The sequence below is a fragment of the Leopardus geoffroyi genome, chromosome D1, assembly GCF_018350155.1.
Source record: "Leopardus geoffroyi isolate Oge1 chromosome D1, O.geoffroyi_Oge1_pat1.0, whole genome shotgun sequence".
Lineage (NCBI taxonomy): Eukaryota > Metazoa > Chordata > Mammalia > Carnivora > Felidae > Leopardus > Leopardus geoffroyi.
The window spans coordinates 11,165,703-11,189,860 of record NC_059329.1 but is presented as its reverse complement, the minus strand read 5'-3'; the positions used below and the strand labels follow the sequence as shown (position 1 = coordinate 11,189,860).

Here is a 24,158-nt window from a genome sequence, read left to right as displayed (position 1 = left end):
TAAGATAAAGTATTAGTAGAAAAAATATATATATTAAAAATTTTTTAACGTTTATTCATTTTTGAGAGACACAGAGAGACAAAGCATGAGCGGGGAAGGGGCAGAGAGAGGGAGACACAGAATCTGAAACAGGTTCCAGGCTCTGAGCTGTCAGCACAGAGCCCGACGTGGGGCTCGAACTCACAAACTGCGAGATTCTGACCTGAGCCGAAGTCAGATGCTCAACCGACTGAGCCACCCAGGCGCCCCTAAAGAAAAATGTTTTTAATAAAAATTGAAAAAAAATAATTTTTTTCTTCCTGTATTCAAGAAAAAGAAGAGAAAGAAAAAAGAAAAAAAATTTTTGAACAGATGGACCAGTGAACAGACTGAAATATAGTTGAAATTATATTGTTTTCCCATAGAAGTCAAACTATGAAGCACTTTATAGTCCGTCAACTAAGCAGGCAGAGAGATTTGTGTTCCTGAAGAGCAAGATTGGCCCAGGAAGCTGGGGCAGGGGGGGCGGTGGGAGTTGGTGGAGCTTAGTGTAATGGCTCTGCCCTCCACTAGATGGCGCTACTTAGTGTACCGGGGTTGATTGGTGTGGCGCTTGGAGATGTGTATGCGCATGCGCGGGAGCGGTGAAACTGGTGTCAGCTGCTGCTCAGTCTCTATCCTCCGAACTCCATGCTCTCTTCAAGCAGATATCACGCACCCGTCCTTTGTCTTCAGTCTGTCCGCTCCCCGCTTTTACACGGTCTGTGTCCAAGCTGTCAGGTAGCCAGACGGCACCTCCCTCCTGAGTTTTATCTCAGATGCAGCTGTGTTTCCTGACCCCTCACCTCTGAGGGACTGCGGCTTTGACCCGTTCTGCCCCTCTGCTGGAGGGTCTCACCGAGCAATGGCCGGGTGCTGGCCTCATCCAGGAACTTTCGCCGGACCATGTTGCTGCCAGTGCCCAGAGATTGCTGCCGGGTGCCGGCCCGCCCCAGAAAAAGTTGATGCCATCGTGTAGCAGCAGCGTTTCCGGGATTACGGAAGACCACAACACACACCTGGCGCCAGGCTTCACCCTTAACGACCTCATTCCAGCACCAGCGAATGTGGTGGTTCTCCTGGGTCCACTGGGGCCTCTGCCTGTGGGGAGTCCTTCCAGCAGGGGAGCCGCCTCTCCCCGTGTGTCCCAAAGACCCCCGGACTTCACTCTGCACCTGTGGATTCGCCCTTCTCACCGGAGCACCACCAGGTATGGAGCTTCGAGGTTCAGACTTTGTGCTCTTTGTTTATAGCATCTTAATGGAATTTAAACCTTCTCCTTTCTCCCTTTTTGGTTCAGTCCCTGCGGCTGTTTCCACTTTTTCACTTTCTCTCCAGCTGCTTTCGGGGGAAGGTGCTTTTCTCATACTACCTCAGCAAGGAAAAGCGGCTCCCTGCCCTCCGTGGCTTCTGTCTCCCCAGTTCACCTCTCCGCGCCACGTACCTGCTGGGTTCTGCGGTTCAGGTTGTGCACATTGTTGTGTCAGTCCTCAAGTCAGTTTCCTAGGTGTGCAGGATGGTTTAGTGTTGATCTGGCCGTATTTTATGGACGCGAGATGCAAAAAAACTTCCATGCTGTTCCGCCATCTTCGACATCACAAGTATTTTTTAATGTCTATACTCACACTGAGTTTATAGCCAATTTATAACTTGTAGCCTTTTTTTTCTTTTCATTTCCTTTTTTTTTTTTTTTTAATCCTCTCCTCTCAGCCTCCCACCTGTCAGTGTGCGCTCCAGTAACTGGTTTTCAGAGAGCATAGTTTACATCTGTCCCTCTTGTGGGGCATAATCTGGCCGCTCCTCACCTCCGACGGCAGGGCTGTTGGGATGCTCATTGGCCTTGGGTGTGTGCGGTGAAGTGTGCTGAGCCTCGGGAAGTGTCTTGTTGACATCCAGACACTCCGTGCGTCTGCAGTGCTTCCTGTCTGTGTGGTCCCGCAGAGCCTCCTGGGGGATCCAGGCTGGCTGGGTCCTGCCTGCGTGTCTCCAGGTGTGGGCTAAGGACCACCTACAGTGGAGCCCCGAGTCCCAGACCTACGGCCTCAGGATCCACAGGCTGAGTTCCAGAAGGTTCCATCCACAGAGTGTCCCTAGAGATGCAGAGGCCTGCAGTCGGGGGCGACAGAAGAGCTTGGCCAAGCAGGACTGCTGCTGACTTCCTGGCCCGGGGTGCAGGGTGGGCTGGCGGCTGCCCGGAGAGGCCTTCTCCTGGGCTGCAGACCCGCTGTCTTTCTTCCTTCAGCAGGAGTGTGGCAGGACTTGCAGGCTGGGTCCTGGGCTCCAAATACCTGTTCCCTGGCAGAGTTTCATCCTGTCAGAGAGATCTTTGCGCTTTTGTTCCTCATGCTGACCACCACATTTCCAGCAGGCTGTTGATGGCCATCGCGGTGGAAAGCACCCTAAACGGACAGTCTCTTGTGGGTCATCTTGTTCTGAGCTGGACTTCATAGCCGAGTGCCTGGGCGTGCCTGCTCAGGAAGACACAGCATAGTACTGTCCCCTGGAAAGGCAAACTCCTGCCAGCGAGACCTGGGGACCAGCAGATCCTTTACAGATCACACTGCCCTGTTCTCCTGCCTCTTGTCTGCTCTTCCCTGCCTCCCAACCCATAGAGTTGCCCCCTTAGAGAAAACTCCAAGGAAGGAGTTTCCCTGGTTTTGCTGGGTCAGCCTTGTCCATCAGAAAACTGAGAGTTTTGAGTAATAGACACGGGGTAGTATGTCTCTGCCTTTGAGGGTCCCCTAACCCACGTCGTCCCTGCCTGACTCCATCACGCAGGTGCTACTCACTCGCCAGACACAGTCACCAGCCTGGAGGGAGGAGAGGGGCATGGTGACCCATGATTATGGGGTATGGCAGGCAGCAGCTCAGGGTCCCGAGCAGGTAGACCGTCTCCAGCCACATGTAAACCCTGCAACTGAATTGTGTTTGTGAAACTCTGTTCAAGCCACCATAAGCTGTGTGTTCACTTCCAAAGGGTAGGTAAAAAGTGTTGAACAATTTCAGGCACTGCAGGGAAATGAAATATGGTTTGTGTAAGTTCTGGGGCGTAGGGGAGGAGACAGATGCCTTTAGTAATAGTGGATTAGGGCTGGAGCAGAGGAGGATTTGGAGGCATGCTAACAATGAGGCTGGAATAGTAAGCAAGGGGTGGGGCAGTGGCCAAGAAGGGTGTTGTTAGGACTTTGTGTTTTATCCTCAGGGTGGTTGGGAGCTGGTAAAGATCTTTTGGGGAAGGTGGGAGAAAGAAGTGGTTGGTATGATGAAATTTGCTGTCCGCACAACTCATTCTGTGCCGAGTGAGGCCAATGGGTTGGAGGCTACCAGGTAAAATCCAACGAGACCTCCTTCATGATTTAGCTGCTGCCACCCAAGCTCAGCCTATGTGATGGGAGTTACTGGGGTGATTTCTGTAAGAGATTTATAAGGCCATGTTGGGACCAACTCTCATCGCCCAGAGGCAACCTACCCTGCCTGCCCCAAGCACCAGGGCTGAGGCTGGGGTTCTCATTGCACGAGGCAGTCCTCATGGGTGACCTTGCTGTGGAGGGTTTCTGAAAGCCACGTGGGAGGCAGTGGCCATGGAGGACATTCACCAGAATGGCAGCGAGCATACAAACACCAGGGTGGCAAGGGGTCCTGGTCATCTTTTTTGTAGCTACAAGTCAACATCTATTCTCTAGACTCCTGAGCAGGAACCCTGTGTGCCAGCCAGTGGGACAGGTGGAGGCGAATTCTGTTAGGGGAATAAGAAGAGAAGGCTCATGTAGAAAGAACATGGAGTGTCACTGTCTGTCTCCCTCTTTTCCCCTGAGGTGAGGCTGCAAATGGCCCAGTGGGATTTTCCCATGATTCTCCTTGACAGGGAGCTGCCTGTGAATTTTCTTTTCGGGTTCCTTGCTTGGTTCTTTCCTCTTCTTAATCCATGTTCATTTCCTTGGTGATTTCGCCAAGTGCCAGAGATTTGAATGCGAGTTCCACGCTGACAGCTCCTAAATGTGTCTGCAGACCAGACCCCCCTTGAACTTTGGCCCGCGCATCATCTCCACTCGGGCGTTCACAGGCATTTCAGACTCAAAGTGTTCAGAACCGAACTCTGCATCCTCCAGATCTGCTTCTCCTTCACTCTTTTTGGAAGGTGGATGACAGGTCCATCCTTCTAATTGTTTAGCTCCCAAATCTGGAAGCTGCCTTTGATGCCTTCTTCAAACCCCACCTCTGATCCATTACCCAATCTTGCTAGCTTCACCTCTGGGAGATAACTGGAATTGGGCTATCCACTCTCCACTGGAACCAACTTGGTCCCAAGCACACTGTCTTGTCCCATCTAGATTATTGCCTCCTAATTGGTATCCTCACCTCCTCTCTTGCCCTCCTGTGATGTCTCAACCCAGCAGCCAGAATGATCTTGTCAAAAATCAAGTCACGTTAGGCTTCTGCTCAAAACATCCCTCTGGCTTTCCATGTCGCTTGAAGAAAAAAGCTAAAATTCTAACAGTCATCTACAGACCCCTATGTGATCTGTCCAGCTCATGGGCGCCGATGTCCCACCCCATCCCTTGCTGTCTGCTTCAGCCACAATGGCCTTCTTGCTCTTCCCCAAACACACTGAGCAGCCCCCACCCCAGGATCTTTGCCCTTGCTACCCCCTCTGCCTGAGGTATCTTTGTTCAGATATTCACGTGGTTTAGTTCCTCACTTCTTCCAGGTCACTGCTCAAATGTCACCTTTTCAGAGAGCACTCTGACCTCCTCACCTGGATTTATTGTTATCTGTGGCACTCACCACTCAGTGTTGAGCCACGATAGCCTAAATCATGGTGTGGTAACAGATCTGAAGGTTAAGTGGCTGACAGCACAAAGAGCTGTCCAGCGGTATGCTGGAGCCAGCCTTTACTGCTTTGAGAGAATCGTTACATTTTCAGGAAATTTATGAGCCAGTTGTTAGTAAAAGTTAAATTGCATAAACCTACAATCAGCAAAATTATATTTAAAATGAAGGCAATATATACTCAAAATGTACCATTTCTCAATTATTTTACTACCTTTTTACTATTATGAAGGTATGTTGATAGTTGATTGTTATTACTACGTATTACTATTTTCTCTGTGCTTGTGTTTATTTTTTGGTAGAGATAAGCTGTATGATGCTGTGCTACCGTGCTTTACTACTAACTCCTCGTGCAGTGCTGACATGTTGAAATCAGCCATGTAGGGAATATTTACATACCAGTGGAAACAGTAAATGCTACAAATAGGGTTTGCTTGAGTTTTGGTGTTTGTCTAGACTTGAGAGCGATGGGGCAAATATTTATGATGTGGATTCAACTTACTGTGCTGTGTCTGGGGGTGCCTGGGTGGCTCAGTCAGTTAAACATCCGACTTCGGCTCAGGTCATGATCTCCAGGTCTGTGAGTTTGAGCCCCTCATCGGGCTCTGAGCTGTCAGCACAGCTGTGCTGACAGCTCAGAGCCTAGAGCCTGCTTCAGATTCTGTGTCTCCCTCTCTCCCTGCCCCTCCCCAGTTCATGCTCTGTCTCTCTCTGTCTCAAAGATAAATAAACATTAAAAAAAATTAAAAACAAAACCAAATGTGCCGTGTCTGCAGCCGTTCCACTGTGGCTGGCATGAAACATCGAGGCCATATCCTGGTATTCAAAACTTCTGCCCAGTTCAGCAGTGGTCACTCACACCACTGATGAACAAGTGAAGTTCCCACACACTGATCTTCATTGCTTCGCTTCCATCTTATCTGTTAACACAAGTGAATCAGCCAGTGTTCTTGGTGGAACGACACTCACTCACTCACTAATCGTAATCATAGGTTGATTCTAGAGAAGAGTTCGGCAAAAATGTACCAAAGCATTCCACACCATATGGATACATGGAATTTCGGTATAGAGTGTGGTATATGATTTGTAAATTGCATTCTTTGTCTCAGTAAAGTGTGTAACAAGCACACACAACATGTGTATACCTCCCTCCTCTTCCCTCTTGGAGGGCTGGTTATTAAACATGCAGCAGATAACCACTGGGGTTTTCCCTCATGCATGCTCCATGAGTTCACATCCCTCATCTTGGGCCTAGGTGAAGGCACTTGTACCACCTGCAGCGTGGCTGGTGGTGGCGGCCGTAGTAAGATGCACACCCGCTATCAAGGCTCTGCCTAGAAGTCATAGTCCATTGACCAAAGCAAGTCGTGGGCCGTGCCCACTTCATGAGACGAGAGGCATACCGTCCTATCATATCACGGACCTGGAAGGAGGGAGAGGAGAGCTGGAGTATCGGTGACGAGCCCTAATGACCCTACCACGTGTCAGGCACTTTTGTGCTTATTGTCTGAACCACCTCCCACGTAAACTAACATTCTGCAAGAATGTTTTGTTCACTGCTGTATCTGGAGTACCTTGGAGACACTCAGTGAACACTGAGTGAATCTGGGAGGAGGCTAGCCTGAAGGAGGGGAGAAGGCGGTGAAAGCAAGCCCTCATGGACCATTAGAGAGAAGGTCATCATTTCATGATGTCAGTTTTTGTTTATCACTCCTTACCTTACCATATGCTGCTGGCAGTTGGTGGCACAGGAACAGGTTCTGGGTCATTAGAATGAGCTCTAGGGCCAGGGAAGGGACAATGCCTGGGAACGGATGCAGACACCGCCCCAGAGCAAGACACCTCCCCAGGCTAGGGCTAGGGAGGGGCACGTAGGACACAAACGAAGGAGGTGCCTCAGACCCATGCAGGTGCAGGAATGGCCTGGAGAGAGGGCCTCTTTATATCTTGCTCCCTAGAAGACTCACTCACCTGCCTCACCCTGGGGCTGCTCCTCTCCGGGAACTTGCAGTTCCACAGTTTAATAGGTAATTCCAACTCTTGGCTCTTCCCAACACCGCTGGACAGCAGCATGTACAAGAGAATTCTGAGTCTGGTGAAGTTTGCTTTACTCTGTCTAGCTCAGGGACTTTAATAAATTCCAAGGGCTGAGAGGTATGGCAAAGTGAGGCTCTAAGTGCTGAGAAGTATGGTAAACTAAGAAGGCGAAGCATCGTGTATTCTGGAATAAGCCTCAGGCGCCGACCTCCATGTTGAAACCTTGGAGCTCAGGTATAGATGGTTATTCCAGTTGGGTTTGATGCTATCCCACATCTGGGATGCCACCAGCACTATCCCCATTTGTTGAGTACCTACTGTGTGCCAAGACAGTCCTACACTCTGTTTTCATATACACGGCTTCACTCATTAGCCAGGACCTCAGCTCAGTTAGCTTGGTATCTCCTGTTTGTCAAAAGAAGAAACTGAGTCTTGAGGAGATTAAGGAATTCTTCCAAGGTCAACAAGGAAGTGGCAGAATCAGGATTTGAATGAAATCTGTCCGAATCTGATGGCTGGCCATTCTCATAACTGGGATTCCTCTATCAAACCGAGAGAAAACATTGTAAACCATCATCCAGGCAACGTGAACTCAAGACACCCAGTTTAACTGACCTTGAACTCAACTGAATGTGAACTCAAGACACTGAGTTGACTGACCTTGTTCATAAGGTCAAAAGAAATACCCCTGGCATTTCCCCATATGATTCACCTGATAGACTCTCACTGAATCGAAATAAATCCCAGTTTGACCATGAACAGCTTTTTTTTTCTTTCAATTTTTATTGAACACAAGTATTCTGACAGAATGCAAAGTCAAAATTCTCAGTTAGTACTCAGTATTTACACCAGTGAGAATGGAAACAAAGGTGGTATTGATGTTTTCACTTGGTAAAAAGTTTATAACAAGAGAGAAGGCCCCCGAAGTAGGGAATGCTGGGTAGGGATGTTAATGGAGGTCTGAAAACCACCATCCAGACAGACAGCCTCGAGTGAAAACCTGGGACTTGGAAGGGCTCCATAGAAAAGTGTGAAAATACAGTCCCACTTCAGAAGCTGCACTATGTACACTACGGCCCTCCAGGATTCAGAGACCCTGCGCGTGGCACGTGGAAACCCCTCCAGAAGAACTTGGCCATGCCGCTATTTATGTGAATACATATGTATGGCACATACACATATAGACACATAGACATTGGAAACTGGTAGAGTTGATCCCGCCTTCAAAAAATTAAAAAAGGAAAACTATAAGCTTTTGTCTCTTAACATAAAAGATAGAACATCTTGAAAATAAAGTGACTCCCTCTTTGATTTTAGAGAAAGCATTGCTCTGGGTTTTTTTTGTTTGTTTGTTTGTCTGTTTTTGCTTTTTTTAAAATTTTTAGAATTTTTTTTTTTTTTAAAGAAAAAGGAAAGCTCATGCATGCAGAGAGAAATCTGTGTATAATGACAGAGAGGCAGACCAAAAGGTGGGCAGTCTTGGGTGCCAGCTGACGGCGGAGCCAGGGTTCTGGGTGGGTGAGGGGTGTCAGCTGCCCCCGGGCCAGGTTACTTGAGGGTCGACTACACCTCTTTCTCTTCCTAACCATCAGGACCAAAGTCAGTGTGCCTGATCACAACCACTTGGCGTGAAATGCACAGTTCTCGGTGAGGTATAGCACGGGCTTGGCCTAGGTGGTCAACGCCAGGAACATCAGAAGATGAGCCACTGATTCCATGGACAGCCCGGCGGTGGGATTCCTAGCCTGCTGCTCCTTGCTGGGCCCTCCCCGTCTTGGGCACCCAGGAGCCCCCATTCTGCTGTGTGCTGAGAGAACTGTCTGCACGTTACTCATGCCTGAGGGCCCGTGCATTTGAACCACAGACTTGTGCAAGCCCTACCATCAAAGGGGCCGGGGCTGGGTGCATGGGGTCCTCCGTTTCCATCCCCAGGAGCTGAGAAAATGCAAAATAACCCCACACTTAGCAAATGACAAGACCATTATTTTTTCACAGTTTGAAATCATAATCTTCGCATATCGTCACTGATCAGACCGCAGAAGTGTCAGGACACTGGGGAGTGTGGCCCGGAGAACAGACTCAGGAGAGGTCTCGCCACCCTAACCTCTTGCGGTTTTGTACCGTGGGACAGGAGCGCATGCCGGGGCGCCGATTTCCGCGTTTTAGCGCCCTCTTGATCATCAAAATCACGCTTACTTCATTTTCTTTGTTTAAAGGCTTCAATTCCTTTTAAGAGTTATTCTTGTTTCCTGAATATTTTTTTCTGAACTATCTGCTATACCTTCCACAACCAAACTATGTTGAAGTTTTATTTCAATACTATGACAAAAACACGTTTCACACTAAAATAGTCACGCATCCACAGTGCACAAGCTTGCAGTTCTAAAGTAGAATGAGGAAAAAAAAAAAAAGCAAAATTTCTATACAAAGGGCTGGCTTTTCCCTTCTCCCCCCTCCCATCCCCCTTAAAGTTTCTGTATTTTTTTTTTCCCCACTTGGTTTCCGATCCAGGAAAGTTGTGTTATGACTCCAGACAGCAGTTGGCTTTTTTTTTTCTTTTGTTTCTATAAATGCTGCCTAAGTGAACAGAAGGCCGATGTTACTTTACTTCAACAGATTTCCAAAAAAAGACACTAATTCCCTGAAGCACACATGCTCTTCCGCTCAAATCTAGATTCTGGGCTCAAAAGGAAATTGTATGTATATATTTTATTTGGCTTTCTACAAAAAGGGGATGTTTGGGGTAAAAATGTGTGTTCACCAAGACCAGCCCCAACTATACAATCTTCTCTGCTTCATTCAACAAAGCCTAAGGAGTCCTTCAAAAGGAAGGGGATGCAGATGCCTAGGGGGGGCAGACTCTTTTTCACAGATACAGGCAGGTGGTGGCTAATCAGAAAGTGGTCTAACCCCCAAGGAAATACAAAAAGAATTGAAGGGCCAAAAAAAAAAAAAAAAAAGCAAAACCACTCCAGAACGAGATGGATTTTCACCTGAGTTGCACACAGGCAAAAATTTCAAATCAGCATGGGGGTGGTGGGGGTGGGGGAGGAGAGCCACTGTAAACAATCATAGTTTGTAAAGTTGTCCTGTGCGAAAACAAGCCTGTGATGACTCTACCCGCCTCTAGGCAGTATTTGTAACTTAAAAAAAAAAAAAAAAAAAAAAAAAAAAAAAAACAGCTATTTTACATGGACATTTAAACACAACCAAAGTCAAACAGTTGTCAACTTGTAAACACTGGAGAACAAAGATGGCAGAAAGAAAAAAAAAAAGAGAGAGAAAAGGAAAGAGAAAGAAATTCGAATATTGCAAACTGAGATCTGCCCCCAGAAGCTGCAATTTGGCCTTCTTCCTACAAAACGAGAGTCTACGTGGGGATTGAATTCAGCTAGAAAGGGTGACACACTTTGCATACTGAACAAATACAAAGTGAACAGAAATTATAACTTATTTATGGGGTTTTACAGAGTTCAAACTCGACTCAAAGTATAAAAATAAACTTGGACTTTGTTCATTCGTTAGTCTTAGTGCCTGGAAGCACTTCTCTGAAACTGGTCTGTGCCAATTGGGCAACACCAAGTGCGGTCTTCCTGAACCTAGATTTTTTTTTTCTTTCTGAGCTTCCTAGATTCTTAATTTGGGGTCCTTTTGTTTGGTTTTTAAATGGTTTCAGGGAACGGAGTGTCCTAGTTTGGCTGTGGGTTTAACCTTTTTGTCTCATTTTCTTACAAGTGAGTGCGCAGCAAAGGAACCCTTTCTATAAACCTACAAAAAGGAGATCCCCTGTTTATCTGTTTACTTTTTTTTTTTTTTAAAGGCAAAAGACACTAGAGGAATGAGGTGTGTGTGTGTGTGCGTGTGTGTGTGTGTGTGTGTGTGTGTGTGTGATATTGGAAATGCTCTGGTGAAACTATGGTGTCACTTTTTACTTTGATCTGCTCATTTCTTGTCACCCATCATGCTTTGCTCTCGTTCTCCTTTGTCTGTGTGGCGTCATTGGGGACCGTCTTGACTTCGGCTGGCGCTGGTTTCGTTTCTGTCTCCTGGCTCTCCGACTTTGCTTCTACGGGGCCCTTCCTGCGGAGAATTGGGAAAACAGCAGTGAGAACACAATCTACAGCAACTCACCCTTCAGCCAGTCCCTCGGGAGGGGCTCCCGCTTAGAGCAACGGTCTCCATCCTTGGCTGCACGCTGGAATCACCTGGGAGCTCTAAAAATCACTGGTGCCTGGGCTCTACTCCCAGAAATCCTGATTTAATTGGTCTGGGCATGATGACTTTTAAAAGCACCCAAGTGACTCTAAAATGAAGCCAAAGTTGAGAGCCACTGAATCTGAGGAATGAGACCTTTTCTGTTCCAGCCCTAATCCAATGCCAGGGGCCCAGGGTCCTTACCTGGGGTGGTGGAAGGGGGCAGCAGATGTGGCCTTTTCCTCACCCTGATCGGTATAATTGGTATAATTAGTCAGACTGGTATAAATGGGGCATGCTGGGCTGGTTCCCCAGTACTGACTCCAGGGTTCCCTCTGCAAACTGCCTTGCTGTTGCCTGTCCTTGCTCCCACCACACCCTGTGCTCTGTGTTTCCTGGTGATGCCTCAGTGGTTTGCCTGGCCAGGGTGAGAAAATTTTGTGACTGAGGCAGCTTTTTGTGGCATGAAAGGCTAGACTGGGATGGCACGCTACACATGGGGACAAGGGGAGTAGGGAGGTTAGGGGATGCTGAGTGGGCGGGATAGAGGAGTCCTACTTCCTGGGGTTCAGGGCTCCTGGGGACAGTCCTATTTCAGCTCTTGGTGGCAGCATACCGCTCATGTGGGGGCAGCCACAGGAGCCTCTGTAAAAACCTAGGTCTCACTCTGCCTTATTCAGTCTCAGGAGTGAAAGTCTGATCTAAGGATGCACTGGGGCAAGCAGGCTTAGACCCCAGTTCCAACTGCATTTTGGCATCATATTTAAGAAACCTGCTAAGTTTAAGGACTTGCCCTTGAACTTGGAGACCCACCAGTCATTCGGTGCTTGTGAGCTCTGACTGTTCCCAGACATTCCAGGTCAGAAGAAGCAAGAGTAGGTGGTGGTGGTGGTGGGGGTGAGGGGGTGGGGTATCTGGGGCCGGAGTGGGACAGGGCCCTCTGGACCACATCCTCTCCCCACATGGGCCTTGGGGTCTGCCTCTTTTCTTCCTGCGTAACAGTGCCGTTCTGGTGGGGACTCAGCCTGGACCCTGGATAACACACTGTCTGTGGGCCCCAGGGTGGCCAATAAGGGCACCTTGGCCTCCTTAGCTCGCTTCCCAAGCTACGCTCATCAGGGGCCGACTGCAAGGCTCCCCCCCCTCCCACCCCTCCAGGGAAAACAGAAGTGGCTGCTAGGATGATAAGGGGAAGATGTAATTAACATGGCCTAATTAGTGAGCAGGCGGCTGCCTGCCCCCCTTCTGTCCCCGCCTCATCCCAGCCCCCTGGTTGACAGTCGCCTCAGAGAAGCCCTGGAACAGGCTGAAGACACATCTAACAAAAAGGACACAGCACAGCACAGACAGACGCACACCACCACGGGACATAACCCGACGACAGCAGACAAAGAGAGGCCGTACTCGGTCTTTGCTGGTGCAGGCGAAACAGAGCTGTCTGCAGTGGAAGGGGCAAGCTCAGGGGCTTGTCCACTGGCCCCAGCGGTGGGAGCAGGAGAGCCCAGGGCTGCAAAAACATCCTTTGCAAGGTCAATATCTGGGGTCTTGAAGTTCCCTTCGTCCATTTTAAAGTCCTCGCCCTGGGCAGGGTTTGTGGCGCTGACGGAGGCAGCCTCGCTCTTCGGGCTAGTGAGGCCCGTGGCTGCTGCCTCGGTCGGGCTCTTCACGGCGCCGGGCTGGGTGGGCTCGGGGTCCGGGCCTTTGGTGCTGGGGGCCTCCTGCTTGGCCTGCGGGGCTGCCGTGGCAGGGGCGGCCGCTGCCGCTAGGGGACTGGTTGCCCCGGCCGCGGTGGGGCTCGGCTTGCTCGCAGGAGGGGCCTTGGAGGCCTCCCCCGCGCTGGCAGGGGCGCTGGGGCTGAGCACAGCCCCCTGGTGAGCCAGGACACTAGAAGACAAACTGCCAGCAGCAGGGGCTGAGGCCGGGGTGTCGCTCAGGTCAACGAGGGGGGCAACCTTGGGGGCTGAAGCTGGGGGAGGGGAGGAGGCGGTGGCACCGGGCCCCTTGGAAGGGGTGGCCTGGCCAGTGGGCACAGAGTTTGAGTCAGGCGTGGCCGTGGCCGGGGGGGCAATACTGGAGGTCAGGGTGGTGGTCTCACTGGTGGGGCTGTTCTGAGCAGTGGCAAAGGTTTCGGTGATAGTGTCAGAGTTAGCGGTGACGGTGGTGACAGAAGGCAGCATGTCCTCGACAGTGGCTGTGGTGTCGGCCGGCAGCCTGTGGGGAGGACAGGAAGTAGAAGAGAATAGACAATGAAGCTGGGACGAGACAGAGAAGCAGGCGTGGGGAAGGGGGTCGCAGCCAAGGAGGGGGTCGTGGGCAGGGCATGCAGTGACGCACAGGCATGGACACAGGCCCACAGAGAAACGAGGACAGCAAGAGGAAGCACACGCCCAGGCGGGCAGAAGAGGAGACAGGAGACACAGACCTGCTGGCCCTTCCTCCCTGCTGACGCCCCTCCAGCTCTCTACACTGCGCTGCCTCTCCCTGCAGCCCTGTCTGACCCCTGCCTGCACCCCAACTCCAGGAGAGGGGAGCCTCAGTTCGCCGTCCGCCACTGCTGGCGTCAAGGACCCCGAGGAATGGGCCCTGCTCTCCTAGGGGCTCCACGGGAACTGATGGGGAAGGTCGGGAATATGGCAGACAAAGAGTGCTCCCAAGGCCCCTAGCAGTCGCGGGTTGTCCAGCCAGAGATTAAAACTAAATCCATGCTAAACTCCACTCCCTTCAAAGCCCCAGCACTCACGACAGCCAGCCTTCGTGACCGCCTCGGCCAGATGCGGTTTCTGACTGAGGGTCCCCCAGGCTTCTGAGAACAGAAGGGTCAGGGAGCTCCACGCGCCCCCACCTCCTCTCACCCTTCCAGGAAGAATGCAGAAAACCCTAGAGCTCTTGAAAATCCTACACAGAATCTGCTGAGCCTCTCAAAGCTCAGAGCCTCTCTCAGTGCAGTTGTGTCCCCTTCGGCCACTTCCAGAATGTGCGTGTGACTTGGGCATAGGGTCTAGAGATCCCGCTCACCCCTGGAACCCTTTCAGAGCATCTGCAGGCTCTTCACAGAACCAGGAATGCCTTCTCTCTAGGGAGAGAGTGGGCTCAGGCATTTCTGGCCAAGGGCTCCAGAATCTGGGCTGCATTGTTGGGCTGGGAGTGGTGGGTGGGAGGCATGGGAGGCGAGGCATGGGTGAGGCGATGAGGTGAGTGTGGGGCTCTGCGGCCAAAGTGCCGCCCCTCCCCATCCACGTACTCGGGCTCCGTCAGCGGGGTGGTCTCGTTGGGCTCCGTGTGTTTCCCTCCATCGTGGTTTGGGGTCCGCTCCTCCTCGGTCCGCACTTCCACGATGGGTTCCTTGGACTCATCTTTCCTGTGGAGAGAGTTTTGCTGGTTCGATCCCGGCCTGCTGGGGCAGGAAGGGGGCTCCCGGGGAAGCTGGCTACAGCTCAGGGCTCCTGGGTTTGGCCCAAAGTTGATGTGGGGGCATGGGCATATTAAGCCCAAGGGCCTGAGCCTCAGCTCCCACTCGTGCTAGCTGTGTGACCGTGAACATTGGATTCGCTCGCTTTGGCTTCCGTCCCCTCATCTGTAAAATGGGGCAGGCAACAGTCTCGACCTTGCCTGGCTGTTGGAAACATTAACTGAGACAACGAATGTCAAGTGCTTAGCACAGTGCCTGGCACAGAGAAGTGCTCAGATAATCTGTATTTACATACAGTGCCTGCCCTGTGGTGGCACTCACAGCTTACTCCCTGCTCTGCCTCTTCTCACCTCACTCCAGCTCAGGTCCACCCGCTGAGTCTGTGAAGCCTCTTGCTCATTGGCTCAGGACCCGTTTTTCCAGAGATGCTGGAGGGGACAGCATCTGGAAGGTCAGCTCCAAAGGGACAGGAAGTTTTACCTGTTCTGTTCGTAGGTGTAACCTAGTGTCTGGGAACAGAGCCTGGCCCTGTTTTAGCTGCTCAGTAAATATCTGTTGAGTGATATATGAATGGCTGAATGAATGAAGATATGAACGAACGGCAGCGAGGCAAGTGTGTGTCTCCAATGCTACGGCAGGTCCCCTCCAAGTTTATTTAGCTCTGAAAATTTCCCTCAGTTTGGCCTATGCAGGGATTTTCAACCTTCTCTGAAATTCTAATACGTTAGATGTGGGGTTGGGCCCAAGTGTTAGCTTTTCAAACAGGAATCCCCAAAGACTGTGTTTTAGGAAACATTTCTCCAATGCTTTTTTTCCACCTTTGGGGTTTCCAAATGGGGAAACTGAGATAGTTCTGATGCTAAGCCCCCCGGCCCAGGGCAGAGCCTAGACCCTAGCAGTGGCAATTAGGTCTGCACTCACGAGAAGGCCGCTTTGCCCTCCTCCATGTCCTTGCCCTTGGCTCCGGGCCCAGCCTTTCCGCACAGGTTGACGGCAATGCACATGAGCAGCCCACACTTGTTCAGGAAGTAGCAGGTGATGTCCACCACCACCAGTAGCAGGACAAAGATGACGATGAGGATGCCCACAATGGCCCCAGTGCTCAGGCCTGATGTAGGGCTGCCGTTGGCTTGAGTGGGAGGGAGGGAGGGAGAGAGAGAGAGAGAGAGATGGCTGGTGGTTAATACACTGACGTGCAGACTGCTGGACCCTGCAAAGCAACAGCCCCTGGGGGTGGGGTAGCACCTATAGGACAAAGTCGTGGCATTTGTGTCAAGAGTGGCACCTTCCGTGGGGCCTTTCTACACCCCGGTGTGGAGACAACAGAGTCTCTCTGTATCTTCAAGAGGGCGGGATGGCAGCCTTACCTCACAGACCAGGGGGTAGGGGCATGAGGCTCCCACAAGTCGGGAGGAGTGGGCACCAGGAGCTGTATTTCCACCCCTGCACTCAGTCTCCGAGCCTCCCCCAGCCCCATCCTTAGCTGATCTCCTCTTGAGCTCAGGGAAGCAGGCAGGCAGGTGGTGGTCACCGGGTTCAGGCTAGACCATGGCTCTTGGGAGTACTCAGGGACAGGGTCCCAAATGGGGTGGCACAGGGTTCCCAAGGCTTCCTTTGGGCTTGTGCTGGCACGAGGCACAACAGTATGCCCAGTACACGACCCCACCTCCTCTCCTCCTCTTTAAGGACGGCTCTAGATGATTCTGACCTTGGACAGTGTACCTTGGCTTCATGGCTTATCCTTCTTCACTGCACCCAGGGAGACAGACAAAGACCATTTACTCTGGAGACATGGAGGTCTGCCCAGGGTGAAAGGTTTGGGAATACTCACCATCTGGGAGCTCAGGCACACTTGGATCAGACTTCAGGAAAACCAGCAGACTCACCCAGAGATGCACACCCACACCGACAGGCACACTCACACTCAGGGCAAAGGTCCTCTGTGCCCACTACAGACAGACACATTCTCCCACTTGAGCAGCCCACAGCATGCCCGTTCTGGCTGGGCTCACTTTGAATGACTCAACTTGTGTCGCACTCCCCAGGGCCCCGGGGGTGTTGGTGGTATCACAGAAGCACCCCAGCTCCCCAGGCCCCCTTGTGTCAATGTTAGCTGCCTGAGGTGGCCCCCCGTTTGGTTCCCCCCCACCCCACCCCAGTGTCTGGGAGATAAGAGGTCATGCTGTGGGCAGCGAGCTCTGCCCATAAGCCAGAGCCAATGACATCACACTGAAACACGAGCATGTCTGCTTCGTTTTTCTTCTTCTGGAAGGATAGAGTTCAAGAACTGGCTGCTCCACCCCACCACCAGACCTTGTCTGAAGCTTCCTGTGCTGCCAGGACCCACTGGGATCCCCCAGGTCTGCCGACTAGAGGCGGGAACTGTGGCCAACACGGTCTGGGTCTCGCTGTGCCTTTGCTGAGCCCCAGGCCAGGCCCAGTGGCCTGTTAGCCACACAGCACACCAGATAATGGAGGAACGTGTAGTCCAAGGTGACATGTGCTCAGACAGGCCCCAGTCTTCTTCTTCCATGCAGTCTGTGTTCCTGGGAGCACTCTTTCGTCTGCCCAGGGGTCCCTGGTCAGGTATCGCGGAGCCTCTTCGGCAGTGGTCCCACCCCACTGGCCTCTGTTTCAAAGTTTAATTCAGGGTACAGACCACCAGGCCAGCAGGCCACAGACGACTGCTCATAGCTTCATTTCTCACACCCAGGGTGCATTTGGGCCTTATAGTTGGAGAAGACTCTCAAATTCTTGAGTATTTTTGGCTTCTCTGGGACCTTGGTCTTGCTTCCCAGTGTTTCCTCCTCAGGCTTGCTGGCTGGTCCCATCCAACCTGCACTGAAAACCTTAGCCCATCCCCCAGGAAGGTCCCAATACTGGCAAAGCCCTCTGTGCTCAGAGGACCCAGCTCCAGCCACACTGTCTCTGGACTTTGGCAGCAGGAAACTGATGGCTGGCCCCTGTGATCCGCTAGAGCAGGTCTTTTCCCTAGCAGCTCACAAAAGCAGAAGAGAGCATTCGTTCTTCTCTTCCGGCTTCTCATACATTCCACCCAAAGAAGCAGAGAGGCACGCAAGCCTTCCTGATGTTCAGAATCCCAAAGCTGGTTCCCCGAACAGGGAGGAATTACCAGCCTTGGGCTTGCTATCCCTGACAGTGGCTTCCAGCCACTGCCGCCTCCTGACGTCGGTGCCCAATAGGTGTCGAGTGCCTGCTTCCCGAGGAAGGAGCCTAAAGCATTTGGGGGAAGGGAGAATGTTTGTATTTTTGGACTCAGTGGCATAAACTCGACATTCCGAGATTTACACATAAGCGTGGTTTTAGGGGACCAGTCATATCTCTGAAGAGGACAAACGGTCCACGGAAAGGGTGCTCTGTGCATGTGAGAGGCAGCCACTGTCCACCTTGTGCTCTGGGCTCGTTAGACCTGGCTGGAGGGCTGCCTGGCTTCTGCAGGCACACTCAGGGGAAGGGCCAGAGGATACAAAGACCCCGGTGACGTGAGACAGAAAGAAGGGCAGCGGTCTTCCCTTCTCCTGGCCTAAAGGCCTTACACATGTCGTGCACTCTCCCACACCTCTGTTGTAACTCATGGCACCGCTCCCCACACCCCCTTCCCCCAACCCATCCCTGTGCTCCAGGCCAGGGCCTTCATCCTACCTGCTGAATACACCCAGCCCATTTCTGCCTCAGGTCCTTGCTGACTCCTTTCTGGGAACCCTCCAGCCCCGTAACCTCCTGGCTGGCTCTTTGCTGTCCTACAGGCCTCAGCTCAAATGTCACCTTGCTGGAGAGCCCCTCCCTCCATCCCCTGATCTCTCACTCTGCCCAGTATCTACCGCAGAGTAGATAGAGTAGTAGAGTATCTGTTCTCTTCTTACTTCTATCGGCCACTTTCTGTTCACTTGCTTGCTTTTTATCTGGCTGTCTTCTCCAGAATGTTCTATAGGGTACTCTTAGTTCTCCCCAGCATCTAGCACAACCCGACTCATAGGAAATGTTCAAAGAATATTTGTCAAAAAGAGGAGTGGGTGTTTAGTCTGGAGATGAGAACACCATCTCCAGATGTTTACAGATGTGTCGTGAAATGGAAGCGGTCTTACTTGGGATCACTGCTGGATGGAAACTGTAGGGGTCGGGGGTAGTTCAGCTTCCCTCGAGAGAGAGCTAACAGTGTGAGCTGCCTCGGCAGGCAAGCACCCTGTGCCTGGACACCCTTGGCAGGGATGCCTAGTGCTCTGGAAGAGGCTCCTGTGTTGGGCAGGGCCTGGGACAGAAGGTGTCTTCACACCCTCTTCAACCATGGGAGCCTGCCGTCCCATGTCGCGGTCCAGCACCCTGCACGCGGTACAGGTCCTCTGCACTGACGACTTTTCCCTTGGAAGACTAGAACACTCAGTGGGTCCCATTTTTATTCACTGGTCCTCGGGATTTTGTTTTTATGTGAAAAATAAACACACCTTTTAGCAGAATTTCTAGGGTGCTTTAGACTCTGGGGCTCCCCAGTTCTAGTGAATCAGGATCTCTGTGGGTGATGCTCAGGAATCTGGGTATGGCCGAGCGGCCCTGGTGATCCTTATACATAGCAGAGTTTGAGGAGCGCTGTCTCCAGGCCATCTTGTGCCTGGGTCACAGTGAATAATAGTGGCTTCTATGACTCCTGGCCCACGGGTGAGCTGTGGAGTCTCGCCTCGTGGCCCTGACCACTGAGGTGGTCATACTGACGTAACTGACGTACTGAATATATGGAGAGAGGGAGCAGAGACTGTCCCTGAAGGAAAAAGGACCAGCCAGTTCACCACTTAAGAGTACAGACTTCCAGAGGAAGTAAGAGGCTCCTTAAGCTAGAGAAAGGGTGTGTGCACCTTTTACAAAAAGAAGCTGTACGTAAGAGAAACACCGGGAAATAGATGAGAGGGTATGAAAGTCAGCATTCATTACCTCTAGGGGGATGTTACAAAACTGTGTAGCTCAGGAGAGCCAGGAGGACATAGGTTATCTCCTACACCTTACGTAACATTGTATAAAAAAGGAAAAATTAAAACCTTCCAGGGGTCTGTCTTTGCATGACCTTACGCTGGCCTCCTGTGACTGCCTCACCCCACATCTGCACGCACAGACTTTCGTGGGAGCAGTTCCTCCATAACCTCCAGGGTCACAGCCACCCGAATGGTGATGCTGCGAAAGTGAGGCTGTCCATCTTCTGTGGTTCCTGGCATGGGAGAGGCTGGCACTGACCGGGGAACTGGCTGCCCCATGACAGGGACCTATATACATCTCTCTTAAATGCCTCAAAATGGGAAGATGGGTCTCACATTTTACAGACGCCAGATAGGTCTGAGTCATTATGTCACGGGACCTCAGTGCAGCCAGGTGCCCTTCCCACTGAGCGGGAGTTCAGGGTCACTTGCAAACCCCTCACACGTCTGCTTCCTCCCTCCCAGTATCTGCTGTGAAACAGATAGCTGGTCTTAAGTTTGGAAAGAGTCCTACTAAGTGTGACTACAAACAGAATAGGATTTGCCAATGAGAACCTTCTCTCGCATTCTGTTGATCACAGGATCACTCTGTGCAGCCTCTGCTATGGGGTTTTAATGGGGGCAGTGACATCAGGAGCCCTGGCTACAGAGACTGTATGTCTGATGGCCCACAATGCATTCCTGACCCCAAAGTGACCAGCTCCTGGTTCTGCAAAGGCACTTTCCCCTCATCCCCCTGTCTGCTGGGGACTAGGGAAGTTCAAGGAGGCAATGACCCACAAGAGCTCTCAGGATAGCTGAGCCAAATGCATAGCCCCTCATTGGCAAAGGAAAGCCTCTCCTCTGCTAAAACTCCATGCAGCAGGCTGCAAGTTTGGGGTACAATTTGGGGTAATCAGAGTTATTCAGGTACATGTGAGGTGGAGGAGGGAAAGGACTTTGGCCACTTGGTAGGACACACAGCTATTAAATAAAATCAAAGCACGCCGGTAAGTTCACGTGGACTGTTATTTCCTTTAATAATGCAAAGGTGTAAACTTCATAAAGGCCTCGCTGATTATCTACACAACAGTGTTAGCATTCTTATTAGTAACATACATGATCCAAACCTGCCATATAAATATTCCAGAAAGGAGCAGAGAAACCCCGCGGCATGGGGGGCACGGGCAGCACTGAGCAGGGCGCAGCGGCTGGGAGAGCCCGGCGAGGGGGCAAGTGCTTACTCCTGTGGGGGCTCAAAGGGCCGCTGTCTTGGGGATTCCCGGTGGGGCTGGGGGCCACAGCCATCACTGAGGACGGTGTCCAGTGCGAGTGGATGTGCCCTAACACTGTCTCTTGAAAGGCATCCCATTGTAAGCCATGGGGCTGCAGTGGCCTCAAAGTGCCTTTGGCTGAGGCACGCCTCGCCAGGGGTTGTGCTGAGGGGACAGGGCTCTGTCAGGCCTCCCTACGCTTGGGACTAGATCTCTGAGGAGTCCCTTCAGAAACACTGACACTGTCCCTTCCCTAGGGGCGGGACTGGGGCCAGGTCGGGGCCCCCCCCAGGGGAACATGTGACTTCTGCCTAAGATGATATCAACAGCATGCCAGAGGCCAGGAGGACAGTGACGGGCCACTTGGGTGACGATGGATCTCTCCTTCCTTCGTCCTCCCTGCAGCTCTAACTGACCTGGGGTTTTTACACCGGGCCCAGAGGCCCTGGGTGCCTCTCCTCAATGCTCTGCCTTGAGCCTCAGAACCATGCCTGCTTCTCTTGTGCTGGTGTGAATGCAGGTCAGGGACCCCAGGCAGAGAGGTTCAAGATGGGGCTGGGGGTGCACAGGGCCGGGGCAAGAGGCACTACCTGCCTGAGCTACTGGAAGAGTGTGTGTGCGTGAGCCTCTAAATTGTGAGCGCTGGGGACACGGGCCTGTGCCGACCAACACCACCAGCCGTGCCCTGCAGACCACGGGGTCCCTTGGATTCCCAAAGGGAAAGACTAGTCTTCAAACATTAGAAAAAACCAAATGGAACTAAAAAATAAACCAAAAAGAACAAAAATCAAACTTCTGTGGGATGTTTAGAGATGAGATGTATAGGATGATAGGTGACCACAATGGACGGAGGTTTTATTTAGCAGAGGGTCCATCCCCAAGCGTGTACAGGATGGTACTGAGCAGGACCCGCCTGGGTCTCCATGTGAGACTTTAGCAAACACACTGATCTTTCTCTCCTGGGCACGTGGAGAGGACGCCCCCTCAAGAGCAGAGAGGACTAGCTGGCTTTCACCAGAATTTTCTAAATGTCACTAGAGTCACTGACCAATATGGGCGGGGGTCAGGGCAGGGCATTCGGGAAGTACGACAGGCTGAGTGATTCGCAGTGGGGACACTCTGGGAGGGGCCTGTTCCCCACCCATCTGCTCTGGTGAGTATGTGCGGGGTCGCGGAGTGCGTGACCCATGCTGGGCTTGCAGTGGATACTTCTAACCTGGGGGCTGATGCTTATGCGACACGGTGGGTCACTGTGGGACCACAACTCCCAAGACAGGGTCTGTGCTAGTCTGCTGGGCAGTCCCATTATCACTCCAACTGGGAGACGTGCATCTTTCAAAGCTGACTGGTATTGGGCATATCACAGGTTGGTCCTGTTCGCAGAGCCAGCATAAGGGGCTGGTTGTAATACCAGGACCACCGTGCCCCCCAGAACATCTGTTCAGCCCCGGAAAATGCCTAACGAATCCATTTTCTTCCACTGCATGAGCAACAGGGTGACTTACTTTGCCCACCATGTCAGCAAAATGCCCAGATGCATCAGAGCGGTTTGGCCCCCTGACCACGGGCACGTCAAGGCAAGCAGCGCCCACTGCTTTTTTGAAGGGCAGAGGGGGAGCACGGGGTTGGAATGGGGTAGGGAAAACGTGGTGACGTGGACGCTCTGATGCAAGTTTTAGGAGGTACTTAGACATTTTTCTCTGCCACATCATGTTCAGGTAAGAAAAAAAATGCAACAAGTAGCAGAGATGTGCAGAAACTTCTCTGTAAAACTAGCATGATGCTCTTCTAAAAACCGCGTTTAAAGAAAAGCGCTCCCACATATTTTTGTACTGCCATTCAAAAAGGGGGCAAACTCCTCGTGAAGCAGCATGGAAGTATCCGCGAACGGTAAAATGTCTGGAGGTCCAGCTTTTTCCAATCACCAAACCTTCCTCTTCCACACAGAGCACTTGGTGGCGTGGCCGTGGCGGTCCTGACAGGTTCTTCCAAAGGGGGCAACTGATCATTCTCATGGGAACTGGGCATTTAAGCAAATTTAATTTGTGTGTGTTTGTGTTCAAATTCCTAACAGAGCAAAAGAAGAGTCACTGCAGAGAGAAGCAATGAGACAAAGGTGTAGGACGCACAGCAGCCTCCCAAGGTCGCTGAAGGTCCCAAGCAATGGGAGCCCAGAGAGAATGTGGTTGTTTAAAAACAAATGTGGCAGTGGGGATGTCCCAGTGACGCACGTCCAACGTGACATGTGTGACGACAGACGCAGGAAGGGGAGGAGGGGGGAGAAGGAAAGAGAAGGTAGAGACAGAAACAGAGGAAAAAAAAATAGATAAAAAGAAAAAAAAATTAGGTCAAATACAGAAAACGCAAGAATCAAAGGTTAATTCAACTTAGTAAATTAGACTGACAAAGGTTAGGGAAGGGTTCAGTACAGTATTATTCCCGTCAGGCCAGTTCCAAAGCTCAGCAAGGCCAGAAGCAGCACAGCAGGGTGAATTCGGGGGTTAGGGGTCAGCGAGCAAATGAAATTACAGTGAGAGAACAGAGCCTCCACAGTAAAGTACAAGAGTTTGATTAGGAGAGTGTTACCTTCGACTAAGGCAAGGCCTCTGAGGGGCAGTCAACGAGCTTACCCACAGCCTCCTGGCCTCTAGAGCTTTCTACGCATAGCGGGAGAGATGCGCTGTGTGCAGCAAACTGTGCTTTTTCAGCGATAGATGGGACTCGTCTTCCCGCTGCGCCATGGCCCCCACCCGGTCGCTCTTCAAGACGATCTCACCTGCACCCCTCACCTTCTGCTACCGCACTGACCACAGAATCCCACCATGAGCGCACACCTTGTACTCCAGAGGTTTTATACGCAGATCCCAACGCCACGGCCACGAAAGTCCAACTAAGCGCAGAGACACCTCCTCCTAATACGCGTGCGGTAGGTGAGCAGTCCCTCCGACCCTCTCCCGGTTAATGGGGTGCCTTAACGCCTCGGACATCTCCACTGGGCAGGGCCCTGGAGGACACCATCTTCTCCTGTTTCTGTATCTGACTCACAGTGTCCCCACCTGCTCCAACCCCACGAGCTGATGCTGTGGGCACTACCCAACATGTGGACACAGCACGTCCAAGCAACCTGCCTGTGTCCCTTAGCCCAGGCAACAAGTGCCACCAGAAGTCCGCCTTGCTGAAAAGGGGTTGCTCGAGCTTCTCCCCACCCCAACCCCCCAGCTCCTAAGTGTCCCATAAAGGCTGGGCAGATCTGGATACATTCCAGACTGTCGATTTCAATGAAAAGCTGACCAAAGAGCACAAAGAAAGAGAGGGCACAGGATGGCAGGGCCACCCCCGTGTGGACATCATATTAAGCAGTCGTGAGAGCGTTTCTTGCAGCCACACCCAAATGCCTTGCCTTTACCACTGACCATCTGCACTAAGGAGCCTCCC

At 51.7% G+C, this 24,158-nt stretch overlaps 1 protein-coding gene across 13 annotated transcripts in view; it reads right to left on the bottom strand.

The window, feature by feature from the left end:
- Window positions 1–7,646: 7,646 nt before the first annotated feature.
- The window catches only part of NCAM1 (neural cell adhesion molecule 1), a 312,873-nt gene continuing 296,361 nt past the window's right edge, over window positions 7,647–24,158 (bottom strand). For 6 of the 13 annotated variants that reach the window (XM_045482822.1, XM_045482823.1, XM_045482824.1 and 3 more), the window contains 3 exons: window positions 15,410–15,617; window positions 14,321–14,437; window positions 7,647–10,965 (listed from right to left, as the gene is read on the bottom strand). In XM_045482822.1, the coding sequence (XP_045338778.1) occupies window positions 10,845–10,965; window positions 14,321–14,437; window positions 15,410–15,617 (446 nt within the window). In that variant the 3' untranslated portion in view covers window positions 7,647–10,844. Of the gene's footprint in view, window positions 10,966–12,483; window positions 13,291–14,320; window positions 14,438–15,409; window positions 15,618–20,464; window positions 22,871–24,158 lie in introns of those variants that run through there. The other 7 variants (XM_045482828.1, XM_045482829.1, XM_045482831.1 and 4 more) reach the window with 2 other exon arrangements.